This window comes from Callithrix jacchus, chromosome 3 (assembly GCF_049354715.1).
Source record: "Callithrix jacchus isolate 240 chromosome 3, calJac240_pri, whole genome shotgun sequence".
NCBI classification, from domain to species: domain Eukaryota; kingdom Metazoa; phylum Chordata; class Mammalia; order Primates; family Cebidae; genus Callithrix; species Callithrix jacchus.
The window spans coordinates 15,165,830-15,179,263 of NC_133504.1; the positions used below are offsets into that span (position 1 = coordinate 15,165,830).

General features: G+C 32.8%; 1 protein-coding gene across 7 annotated transcripts in view; it reads right to left on the bottom strand.

The window, feature by feature from the left end:
- Positions 1-13,434, bottom strand: part of WDR17 (WD repeat domain 17) — a 125,482-nt gene that overhangs the window by 40,952 nt on the left and 71,096 nt on the right. For all 7 annotated transcript variants that reach the window (XM_035292595.3, XM_078366228.1, XM_002745200.7 and 4 more), the window contains 5 exons: positions 12,070-12,254; positions 9,053-9,221; positions 6,427-6,518; positions 3,243-3,325; positions 1,143-1,229 (listed from right to left, as the gene is read on the bottom strand). In XM_035292595.3, coding sequence (XP_035148486.3) covers positions 1,143-1,229; positions 3,243-3,325; positions 6,427-6,518; positions 9,053-9,221; positions 12,070-12,254 — 616 coding nt within the window. The remainder of the gene's footprint in view (positions 1-1,142; positions 1,230-3,242; positions 3,326-6,426; positions 6,519-9,052; positions 9,222-12,069; positions 12,255-13,434) is intronic.

The following is a 13,434-nucleotide window of genomic DNA, read 5'->3' on the forward strand; positions in this document are numbered from 1 at the left end:
GGGATGAGCTGAGAGTGAGCTTATTTTGCATATAACCTTAACAGTGTGTAAGGCTGGGTGCTCACACTTGTAATCCCTGTACTTTGGGAGGCCAAGGCAGGCAGATTACCTGAGGTCTGGAGTTTCAGACCAGCCTGACCAAGATGGAGAAACTTTGTCTCTACGGAAAATACAAAATTAGCCAGGCATGGTGGTGCATGCCTATAATCCCAGCTACTTGGGAGGCTGAGACAGGCGAATCGCTTGAACCCGGGAGGTGGAAGTTGTGGTGAGCCAAGATCGCGCCATTGCACTCCAGCCTGGGCAACAAGAGCGAAACTCTGTCTCAAATACAAAAACAAAAAACAGTGTGTTACACATTCTTCTACACCAACTGGAGGAAATACGGGTCCATCATTTTGTAAAACATGTGATTTGACTAGAACACAAGTATAATTAGGTTTCAGTACCTTAATCTATATTTCCCACATTTATTATAAAGTAACATAATTCACATTGTTTTCGACAATCTCTTAAATTAAGTTTGAATTTTTAGATATATTTTATATGCCATTAAAAGAGGCTTGAAACACAATATTATAGGAAATGCAGTAAGTAAATGGTCTAATTTTAGTGGAGATTTGACTTGGACTTAATTTTAAATCTAAGCTGATTTTTACACGATAAATACTCAGCTGTTAAACAAGATGCACCTTTCAAAACCAGGCACTTAAGTTCCATATCCTGGGAAATTACGCAGCACCAGAGGCCTTGGCATCAGATGGCGGACAATGCAAAGCCATCGTGGAACACTACCATTGCACAGATTCCTAAATGAGCTGAAAGGAAGGGCCGCATTTCTGTGATAGAAGCCTTACATGGGATGGACTCATTTCCATTTTTCATTAGTTAGCATTATGTATTTTTCCTATTAAAATTTTTTTTTGAGAATAGGAAATCAATATTTGTAAATCATATAAAAACTTCAGGGAATAAAAATACCTAAAATAAATAGCAATTACAAGGCTATTTCTCAATTACTAGACAAAAAGTAATTGTATAAATAGAGTGATAAATATCACCTATGGATGTAGCAATAAACTTTATGGTCATTTAAAATTTCCAAAATGTAGTTATTGTTTACTTCAGAATAAAATACTTACTTATTGTTTTGGCTCCAGTCACAACCAAACACGGCAGCTGGATGCTTATATTTGTGTAGCACTTTACCATCAATTGTTCGAATAATACTAGAATTAGTTATAATATGTTAATAGAACAACAACATTCAAAATGCATTATTCAAGGAAACAAAGTCAGAATTATAAATTTTAAGTAGAAATATTCCAGGATAGAGATCTTGCCTATAAAGCACAAGGAACATTTGAAAGTATTGTATAAATATTACCAATTACAAGTATATTTGCATCACATAATATTAATTATGGTAACCTATAATTAATAGAAGGTGGTAAATTTTGATTTAAACACTATTTTCTTGGCTGGGCACAGTGGCTCATGCCTATAATCCCAGCACTTTGGGAAGCCAGGGAAGGTGGATCACTTGAGGTCAGGAGTTCAAGACCAGCATGGCCAACATGGTGAAACCTCATCTCTTCCAAAAAATACCAAAAAAGTAGCCAGGCATGGTGGTGCACACCTGTGGTCCCAGCTACTCAGGAGGCTGAGGCAGGAGAATCACTTAACCCAGGAGGTGGAGGTTGCAGTGAGCTGGGATTGCCCCACTCCACTCCAGCCTGAGCAATGGAAAAACAACAAAATCCTATATTCTTACAGAATTTTTTAGATGAGGAAAATATAGTCCAATACATTTTAAAACATAGTGATATAACATATACATTAGATTTTAAATTCGAAATGTGGTAATTCAAAATTTATAGTGTTTAAAACAACTATTTATAAACAACTATTTTAAAACAACTATTTATAAAGTTATTATGTGCTATTACACCCAGGCTAAGACATTAAGTTATAACTTTTCACTGTATATTCGCATTAATATAACTAAAATTCAGAGATGATACCCCACCCTCTGTCATCAGAAAAGGCTTCTATATAATTCAACTGCAAAAATAAAAGCTCTATAACCATACTCTATTATTATGACAATGCAAAAGCTATTTATTACATTTTAAAAAGTGTGTACTAATTAACATATTATGAAGCGTTAGAAGTGTTTGGAAAAGACCATCTTAAATGTTATTAGGCCCACCAAAACTTTTGAGGTTAATGGGGAGTGGTGGTGACGTGTGCTTACAGATGTTTAGTCACTGAATGTGGTACTTGTCAAATAAATAATGCCCTGAAATACATGGTAAAACTAATTTTGTATCAATCAAAAAAAAAAAAAACCTCTTAGGCACTTCTGTATTTTGGTATCTATCAATTAGCACATAGCTCCTTTCAAGGAAAAAAAATCACTAATATTCTTGTTTCTGAAAATTTTAACTTCTTGGTAAGGAGCTTTGCTTTCCATAACTACTGTCTTTTTTTACTGAAATTAAAAAGTGAGGATGAGAAGACTGGAGTGGGTTTAGCAAAACCTAACAACTTCTGTATTCTCAAGAACTGTCAGTGTCTATACCACCTATCCACCTATCAAAGATGACCATACCCATAGCTACAGGGATGGAGCAGCTGAAGTTTTTTAAACCAAGGCATTTTTTCCTTACATATTTTTACTTGGAAACTTACTTATTTCTGGGACTTAATAGAATTAAGAAAGCACATACTTGTAAAATATAGGGTCACTGAAGTTATTTCCTAACAAAAGGCATTTCCCACATATGTGACCTTATGTCTCTTTACAAAGGCTTTTTATCCCTTTATAAATAAGGGCATCTGCAAACTGTAAACAAGTTTCTACAGCACTTTATATCTGTTAAGTCACCTGTAAAACTGAAATACCACTCCCCAAACAATGTGATAATTATTAAAACTTTGCAAAAAGTCCTTAAAGTTTCTTTGAGGCAAAGAAGGAGTTTTTTCATAATAATTCAAGTAGTATTTTCATTTAGAAAGAAACGAATGGCTCATTAAAAAAATTTTAAATACCCTTGCCTTGTTATTTATTAATGATACACCACAGCAATATACTATGTGCCTATATGGGCTTAAAACCAATGCTCCTGATAGTTGGTAGAGCTGTATAAATGCAATCTCATTGATACACAATTGGAATGATCAAATGTGTGCTTTATAAACCGTGTAATTTCATATCACATACCACACATATGACTTACCAGAAACCATCATTGCTGCAGGTTGCTATTCTTTTAGAATCTTTATGACTCCAGGCAATGCAGAATATTCCATTTGTTCCATGCTTCAAAAAATGTAAAATACCTATCAATAAGAAATAATTCACCCCTTTTTCTCTTATTTATTTACTTCTTCTAATTATTACTTTTCTATTAGGAATGTGCTTTCCATGATACTAACAGAGACATTACTGTTAATAGCAGAAACCTGAATATATACTTTCAGAATGTCTAAAGCTGTCATGATTTAAAAGTATTTTAAGATATTAATCCATTGTTTTAAGACATAAATCAGGTGGCTCCATTTCTTTCTGTTGAATACCAGGTAAAGAGTCAAAATATCCTTAAGTTATCTGTAGAATTAAATTCTGCTTTTCTGAGGAATGCTGAGTGTATGATAACTTATACTGTTTGCTAAGAACAGTGGAAAGGAAAACCGAGCCAGCACCCCCTGCCCCCCACACCAAGCAGAAAACTGCTCAAGATGTTCTAAAGTAGCAAAATAGTATATGTATATCATACACCAGTTAAAAACAATTCTTTAAGCAGGGGATATGTGAGCCTTTCCCCGTGGCTGCCTCATGGAGAATACTTCCTAGTTTGTCCTTGATCAGTGGTAAGCAGGCACCAGCTGTCTGCCTAGTTTATCTTTGGTCTAGGAGAAAATACAGAATACCTGTTAATAATCACCTGCTCAGAGAGAATAAAAACGTGGGTCAGAGTCTATTCCAGGCTCTAGGCCTGGAATGCTGTTGGCCCCTGAGGCTCTCAGCTCAGAAGGCTGTTGGCCCCTGGATAGTCCCACGTCGGTGTTCTATCTGGGTGTCTGCTTCTTAATTCCCTCAGCACTGCCTGGGTGGGGGTCTAGACGGCCAAGCTGGTCTTGGTGCTGCTTAATGCCTTCTCCCGTTGATACAAGTATGGCGATGAAAACAGTTACCTATCTGCTTTCAAACACAGTGCTATTTCAACCAAGTATAAGAAATGTTGCAAGCAGGTATTATTGGTTGTTTCCCTAAGTTTCAAAGTTTTATTTTTATTAAAAAATCAGAATAGAGTTAACGTTATCCCTATAATAAATCACTTTATATTTGCTTCATCCTCTGCTTTTTAGAAGTGAGAAAGGGCCAGGGTATATAGTTGTAGCTGGAGTTATAATTATTTTTTAAACTGCAAGGAATCTATTACACATGAGAGTCGTTTATCAACTGTGTGATAGGTGAATAAAAATTGTAATCAACACATTTCTAAATTTTAAGTAAAAACATTTCTACTTTATATAGTACTTAAACTGTGGCTTCCATTAAGGGAAAACCACAGTGACTTTTTATCTTACATCTTAAAGTTGCTGTGTAAATACAGTTTTAATTTCTTAAATTTCCAGTTTGCTGGTTTTACCTGTTTAGAGATAAAAGAGGGTAGGTCTATGCAGGCAGATTTAAAAATGGGATTAGTCCCTTCATTCAGTTTATGGGGTAGAGGCTTTCTGTCAGCTTCATTTATCCCCATGAAAATTGCATTTATGGCTCTCTACTATCCTGTAATTCTTTTTGTGGAACACATGTGGCTTAGTTACCTAAGGCTTGCATTGTTAATTTTTCCCTTAATTATGACAAGGGATTTCAGCAATTTTGACAGTGGTCTTAACTATGTTAGTACATGTTGGGAAAGACATAAAGAAACATAAGACATGTCCTTGATACTAAAATGCTGGGTTTCTAGAATCAGACTGGAAATGTTTAAGTGCTAGTGGACAGATATGTGAGATTCCAAGTTGCCAAGATGCCATAAGAAGAAATCAACAGATCTAATAAGTAAAGATATACAATTTTTGAATCTAGGTCATATGTTTCATTTTTAGGCTTATCACTTCTTATAATCCACTATTTATTACAGGATAAATTGTTGTTTTGGTGATGGTAGGGAAGAAGGCAAGTTGGGGCATTGCTAAACTGAAAGGGTATCGTGTTGTATATAGAGAAAAGGAAGGAAGTAACTTTTATAATTCCTTGTCAAAGTTCCTTTTTTTTTCCTTTGTTTCTAGATGGAGTCTCACTCTGTTGCCCAGGCTGAAGGGCAGTGGCATGGTCTCTGCTCACCACAACCTCCACCTCCCAGGTTCAAGCAATTCTCCTGCTCAGCCACCCTAGTAGCTGGGACTATGGGTGTGCGCCACCACGCCTGGCTAATTTTTGTATTTTTATTGGAGACAGGGCTTAACTATGTTGGCCAGGCTGGTCTCAAACTTCTGACCTTGTGATCTGCTCACCTAGGCCTCCCAAAGTGCTAGGATTATAAGCGTGAGCCACTGTGCCCAGCCAAAGTTTCCTTTTTTGAGTGCAAAATTGCTTACAGTGGTTTGTAAAGTTTTCCCAAACCCCTGCATTTGCTACACGACTGTAAGTAGTGGTAGAGCAAGACTATGAAGGAGCATCTTAAAAGGGATAATATTCTTTTGTGTAAATGTTTTTAAAACCAAAAACCTATAAGCAATTTTCTAGGAAATTATATATTTAATAACAATAGTAATCATCTAAAATAAATGAAATCTCAAGACAGTGACAATCTTAGATCATGTCCCCCAATTCATACCTAATATTTTGTAATCAGATCATACATATTTTTCAAATATTAATGGAACTCAGTAAAATACAGGATGACAGTATAACTCCAAGCCAAAGAAGAAATAAAACCTGTGATGGTACAAATATAAGAGCGCAAGTTTTAAGGCTTTCATGGAATAATAGAATTTGAAAACTGGAAGAAAATCTAAGAAACTACATAAACCACCTTCATCACTTTTTAGATGAAGAAACAGGTTCAGGCCAATAAAATGATTGTCCTGATACCGAAAGCTAGTTCATAACAGAATCAGGACTATAATTTGGGACTTAACTCTTCTTCCTATCGTTTACTATTCTTCCTATCGTTTAGTATTTGACTAGATTTTGAGGAGGATGATTCAAAAATTCCTTTGACTCTCTAACGCAACTTTAGGTAACTCAGCTACAATTTTCAGAATTCATTTTAGTATGAGAATATCCTCTAGGATTTTCTTCTAATTGACAGAACACACATACCACCTGATTGTTAACTTTTATTATATTAAGAAATAAAAATATTTACAAAATATTTATATTATTCAGTAGAAATAAATACATCTTACCTCATTAAATCGTTGTATAATTTTGCCTTTTTGAACATTCCAGATAAAAGCACCATTTCGGGAAGTTCCCCCAGCAATACAATTTAAACCACCTTAGGAAACAATTTGTTAGACATTATACTAAATGTTTGCCACATATGTAATTCTTTTCAAAAATATAATTTGTGAAAATGTAAGAATTGAGATTTGTAAACCAGTTCTTTAATTCTATTATAATGGAAATTATTAAATATATGAAAATATAGATAAAATAATAAAATTAATGTATCCCTTATACAGCTTCAATAATTATCAAAATATAGCCAATCTTGTTTTGTCTACAGCATCTGCTGAAATTTTTTGGAGCAAATCTCTGAAATCATATTATTTCATCCATAAATACTTCAGTATGCATGTCTAAAAGACAGGGATTCTTTTATAGATCAAGACCAAATTATCATGAAGATTAGCAATAATTCTTCAATATTATTATATATTCAGTCAGTATTCACATTTCCATGATTATCTAGCAGTATTTTAATGGTTATGAAATTATTTCTATAAATAGATCACATGAAAATATAGTTTCTCTATAAAAAATATAAATGCTTTCTGGTTGTAAGAAATAAAAAATGTCTGTAAAAATAAAACTACTGCTAAGTGAGTAGATGGTCAAGGGGTTAAATAAATGCCCTTTGCAAGACAGTGAAAGAAGAAGTTTTCTCCATCAGAAGAAAGAAACAGCTGTCATCTGCTATCTAGGAAGAAAAATACGGAGAAAGTACTTTCTGATAAATTATTATTATTATTACTTTGAGATGGAGTTTTGCTCTTATTACCCAGGCTAGAGTGCAATGGTGCGATCTCGGCTCATTGCAACTTCCGCCTCGTGGGCTCAGGCAATTCTCCTGCCTCAACCTCCTGAGTAGTTGGGATTACAGGCACGCGCCACCATGCCCAGCTAATTTCTTGTATTTTTAGTAGAGACGGGGTTTCACCATGTTGACCAGGATGGTCTCGATCTCTTGACCTCGTGATCCACCCTCCTCGGCCTCCCAAAGTGCTGGGATTGTACAGGCGTGATCTGATAAATTATTATACACACTAAAAAATGTTCTCATCATATTTCTAACATTTTTATTTGGCTCCCTTTTGGGGGTTCTTAAATTATTTGGGATATGTTTCCAAATTTATTTGCACTTTTTTTTTTCTTTTCATTTGATGTCTATGCTAAGATACAGAGGAAATTATGTAATGATCTATATCCTACTCTATTTCCATCCTTGTCAACCCTCATTTGTCTTTTTAATATCATTCCTACTTACCTCAAAGACATGATTCACGAATACTCACATAACAGAAAATGACAGAATTTCCATTTTCTAACATTTTTACTTTCTTGATGCAAATTTCTCAATGTAGAGAGTGAACACATGCTATTAGTCAGATTAGACCTTCTGTATTATGATTTGAAACAATAGTTTTTATAGTCACAATTTTCATTTATGCTTTATGTTTCAGATAAATATTTTTGTAGGATGAAGAGTATTCAACTAATAAGAGCTCTAGTGCAAGGTGACCACACCTGCTGGTCCAATTCCTATATTGCTAGCCAAGGTAACCTCCAGTGGGGGTGCATACTGCAATCAATAATCAAGAGAAAGGCTCAGGTATGTTCTGCTTAAAGGACAAACACTGTCATTAAGAGTTGTAAGTAAAATCTTTTTCTCCTCATTGTAGGATATGAAGAATACAAAAAACAGTGGTCCTTAACCTTTTTTCTATCATGAAACTCTTTGAAAATCTGAGTACTATGAGACTCTGTGACAGATATAGACATACATACACATACACTAAAATTATTCATAAAATTCCAAGAGATTCCCATACTCTCTCATGAAATATAAAAGACTTGGGGCCCATATATTCAAATTTAAGAATCTCTGTGTAGAAAGAAATAATTTTAAAAATAAGGCTGAGCTATATCCTCATAACCAATTCAGTGGTTACTGAATTAATATATTACTATTAGGCCAAATAAGTAAACCATTACATGTACTTTATAAAATAAAAAATTCATTTAGGTGTGTGAAATTATGTGTTATGGGGAAATAATGCTTTGGGAGAAAATGTCAGAGGTTTCATAGGATATCTCTCTTTCATATGTACAGCAAGGTATAAGGTGGCATCCAAGATCAAAGATAAGATCTTATTATAGCATAAAAATTCTTCAATATTTCAAAGGTGGAATTAATATAGAACAAATATGCAGTTAAAAGTTAACTGTAATCATAAACATGATTCACATTAAAATTTTCCAGAAAACTTCTATCATGTAAATTGTATTATACTGTTAAAGGCATAGCTATAGAAAATACAACTGATATTAGATGGGTAAAGATAATCCGGGTTTACTGTGTTTTTTCTATATGACTTGTTATACAGAAGAAACCAGAAATCAAAGTGCCTCTGTGAGAGACTATTCTTAAACTTCACAAAAAGAGAATCGAAAAACATGTCCATACTAATTTGTTCTACATTCATTTAGAACAAGATGACATCAAGAGGAAGAAAGTAACTCAAATTAAAAATAAAACTTTAAAAAGCCATTTAATTGCATTCCCAATTTCAATAAAATATCTCTTACCTGGAGCCCACGAAAGAGAATAAATAACGCCTTCATTACCCGGGGATGTGTACACTGCTGTTAAGGTGTTTATATCCCAGACTTTTATGGTGCCATCAAATGAAGCTGTTGCTAAAAGATTAGGATCATCAGGTTTGAATTTGCAGTCAAAGATAGTTTCCACATGTCCCTAGGAATGTGGCATAAAAAAGTCATAATTATTGAGAAAAATTTACATTATTAATGGATGAATCACAATGTATACTCAAACTGACAAAGGTACTATGGCTTTCCAAATATTAATGCCAAAATACATCGGTAAGCAAAAACCAGAAAATTGGAATTGCTCCAGTGATTGAATGTTCTCTGTGCCATCATTGTATTAGTTTGTACAGACCTGGATTTTAGTCAACCATGGTTCCTCAAATCAGCAACTAAACTCAAAGATGTTCAGGAGTCTCATTTTTCAATTTCAATTCCTTGCAAAAGATACTTTCTATTTTAATTAAACATACAGAAAACGATGCTAGAAATCTATAAAGCAATTAGCTCTGAATAGTTACCATATTTCATCTGGGAGTATAATAGAAGACCAAGATGAAACTAAAGCTAAAAGTCGTTTAATGCAAATATTCCTTTTTTATACTAAGGACATACTCCAAATGCACCTGATAATTTTGGCGGAAACAGAAGAATCAGGAATGACCTCAATTTTTAGTGAGCCTTGTTCCAAAATTTTCTTGCAAGTCTATTCTTTGGAACCTGAATACTTGTTCCCATTACACAATGATTTGGATCCCAAACACCCACAAGACTATCAAGTGGCATATGCAGATACATGTAAACCTATACACATAAAGTAGGGCTTAACTACCGTGAGACTTTGGGAAAATCCATTGAGTCCATCCTAAATAGCCAGAAATACAACTGGTCGAAATACTGAGGAATGGGAATTGGAATTTCCACTTTAAGTTAAGGAAATGAACATCTGGGATCTAGAGACATATTTGAAGTTCAAAGACAGAGTTTTCTAGTCCTCAACTAATAGAATAAGAATAGGGAGAGAAGTCCTTAAAACTCTGGGTACTTTCATTAATACCAGAAATCACAATGCTTAGAAAACTGCAGAAGTGCTAAGTGTCTCCTTTAGCAAGAAGGAACAATGTTGTTAGAGGCAGTGGTTCACCTGGCTGGAGCTGTTCCAGGTGGTCATTTCCAGTGTTAGGACATAATCAAGGCAGGAACTTACATGCAGTTTTAAATGTTATTTCACTGCTGTGCCTTCAAATTTTATTTTTTGAAATCTAAAAATTCACATAGCAAGAATGAAATTATAAACTTTTCTTCTGTGTTTTTTTCTTACCAAGAGTAAGGTGGGGATGAAAGGAAAATTTTGTGGCATTTTTCTTAATTTTAATGAAGCAAACATTCATATGAAAGTACAGTTTTTAGAATGTTTATTAAGACTTTTTAATTATATAAGATTTTTTAAAATATTGAGTTTTTTTTTATTCTATGTAATCTGAAATCTTGGAGATGCTTTATACATATAGCAGTTCAGAGTTGTTTCTTCTATTAATACTTTTAGAAATTTCAAATTTGGGTCTGTATTAAAATAATAGAAACTGTAAGGAAAAAATGACTGCTTCCTTCTGACTGGCAGACATTTTAAAGTGAGAAACACAACCGAAATAATTTACAATCAAGTAGCTTTTAGTGTTTAGTATTCAGCATTTGTTAGAATTATAAAGTAACAGATTTTAAGTAAAATATACTTTAATATGAAGTTTAATAGAACATTTATTGAATTTAGATTGCATGAATTCTCTTATACTTTATAACTTTTTATAGATTTAAGTGTATTCTTACATTTTTCTCCCTTCCCTTTCATACATTTTTTTGAAAATAAATGATAACTTGAAGTATAGAAAAAGTTTACCACACTAGGAGTTTATATAAAAAGAAATGTTAAAGTGAAAAGAAAATTAAATCATCCTCTAATGAAGATCTACAAAAGGAAAATACAAAAATGACTAAGCTACAGATTGTTTTTAAAATATTTTTGCCATAAATCAATTTGCATTTCAGGATAAAATTAAATGAGCAGTCTTGAAAAGATAAAATATTACTGATTCTTTGTTTTTAAAATATTTTTGCCATAAATCAATTTGCATTTCAGGATAATATTAAATGAGCAGTCTTGAAAAGATAAAATATTACTGATTCTTTATCTCCCTACTTTTTCAAGGACAATTATAGCTCTAGATTCCTTTTCTAAGATCAAAGGAAAATAATTAGCCTTTAAAAGTTTCTTACATGTCCAGATTAGTCTAATTCAAACCAGTGGAAAAAGACAGGGGCATTTTTAGAAACTCTTAAGTAGAGAAAATTAAAGAGGATGGTTTTTGACAAATACTAATTACAACACAATACATATTATTACATGTCTTTGTTCATTCACTCAGCAAAATTTAATAGTCTTGCTATGTGGCAGATGCTATATTAGGTAGTGGGGATACATCACAGAACAAAACCAAACAAAAATGTGGGATCTCAAGGAGATTGTATTCTATCTGAAATAGGGGCTTAATTATCATAAAAACAGAATTCATACAATCATATAACTATCATAATGATTCAACAATAGAAACAAATCTTAGAACACATAATCCAACCTCAATCAATTAACAAAAGGAAACAATACTGCTTTGAATCACTGGCAGAGATCACTCTGTCCTTTCTCTTCAAAGTATATTCTATTCTCAACCTTCCAAAATATACTACAGCTATGTAATTTTCCATTGCACATAAAATGTAAGTAGACATTAAGATTTTAAAAGTACAGTGGTTAAAAGCTATTTCCAATAGTTTTTATCATCATTCTATGCATTTTCTAAAATGTTTCAACCAGATGCAATAAATTTATAATATATTATTACTCACAAAAATAATTTCCAATAATATTAAGACACAGGTAAAAGATAACGGGTTTACACAAAAAAGCGTTATATGCAATAAAGGAATGACTGCATACATACCAAGTCTCTAAGAAAATCCCACTTCTTAGCCCCCATGTCGTAAAGTCCAACTCCACCATCCAAGAAACAGCACACTGCATGACCAGGAGGAAGAGAACATGCTTGATTCTGTGTCAAAGTTGGGGGCGGAACTGCTTCACTTGTTGAGGATGTATAATGATTTTTGGCTGGAGATTGAACTGAAACTAAAATATAAGAAAAAAAAATTAAAGATTTCAATTGGAATAAAACCACAAAGCTTAATTTAGAAAGATTCTTCCTTAAAAAAAATCCAGAATCTGTACCAGTAAACCCTTTAGGCAATGAGCATATTTTCTATCACACGAGCATTTCTTTGACATTGCCAAAAAATATGGTAATATAAGCACAAAGTTGGATATGATTTTAAAGTACAGATGGAATAAATAGATGAAAATTAGTGTGTTGAGGAATCACAATCTGTTGTAAATATGTGGTTTCTTATCATCCGATAAATTTAAACACAGCATGATTATTTCTGAATGATAAACTTCCTTCAAAATACTGATGTAATAGCTTATTCCTTCCTTCCACACACACAAACATATAGGCATATATACATATATATATTTTAAAACAAATAACTCTCCACTAATAATTATTTTCATAATTATTTTGAGAAAATAATTATTTTGAGATTACGCATAATTCATTTTAATTTAGCACAAATTAAGAATCACAACACTGTCTGACCTGCATTGGCATCTCAATTTTCTTTCTTATTCCTAGGTGTTTTTTGTTTGTTTGTTTTTGTTTTTTTACTGTTCTAAAACTTTGATTTCACCTACTCTCAATTACATAAATGTCACCATGTTTATTTTTATATATTATTTATCCCGTATTTTGTCTTTTCTCAAAAATCTTTTCTTTAAAATGTGAATGCAAATATTTTCTTGCAAACATAATTCAAAATAATGATACAGTAAATTATGAGACCAATCTACTATTAATTATAAACTGAAATATGGAAAATATTTCTCAGTATTTTAAAAATTAAAATACAATATAATTTTTCTAATTTATTATGGATACTACTCATTTCTCTGAATCTGAGAATTACAGAAACTCCAACTAGAATGAACTACAAATAACAAAAGAGGCATTTGGTAGCAATGAATTTGGTTCATTGAAATTTTGTTGATCTTTTGTTTAAAATTCATATAATTCATCATTGGTTTTTCTAACACTTCAATTAATTGACATTATATGTGGATTAGAAAACTTTTATGCACCAATCTATTTGTAAATCATGCTCTTTGAAATTCAGTGAGTATGTTTACTTTTTAAAAATTTCATTTTCACAACTGTTCTTCTTCCATACTTTCTGTTATATTAAAAAATTGAGGG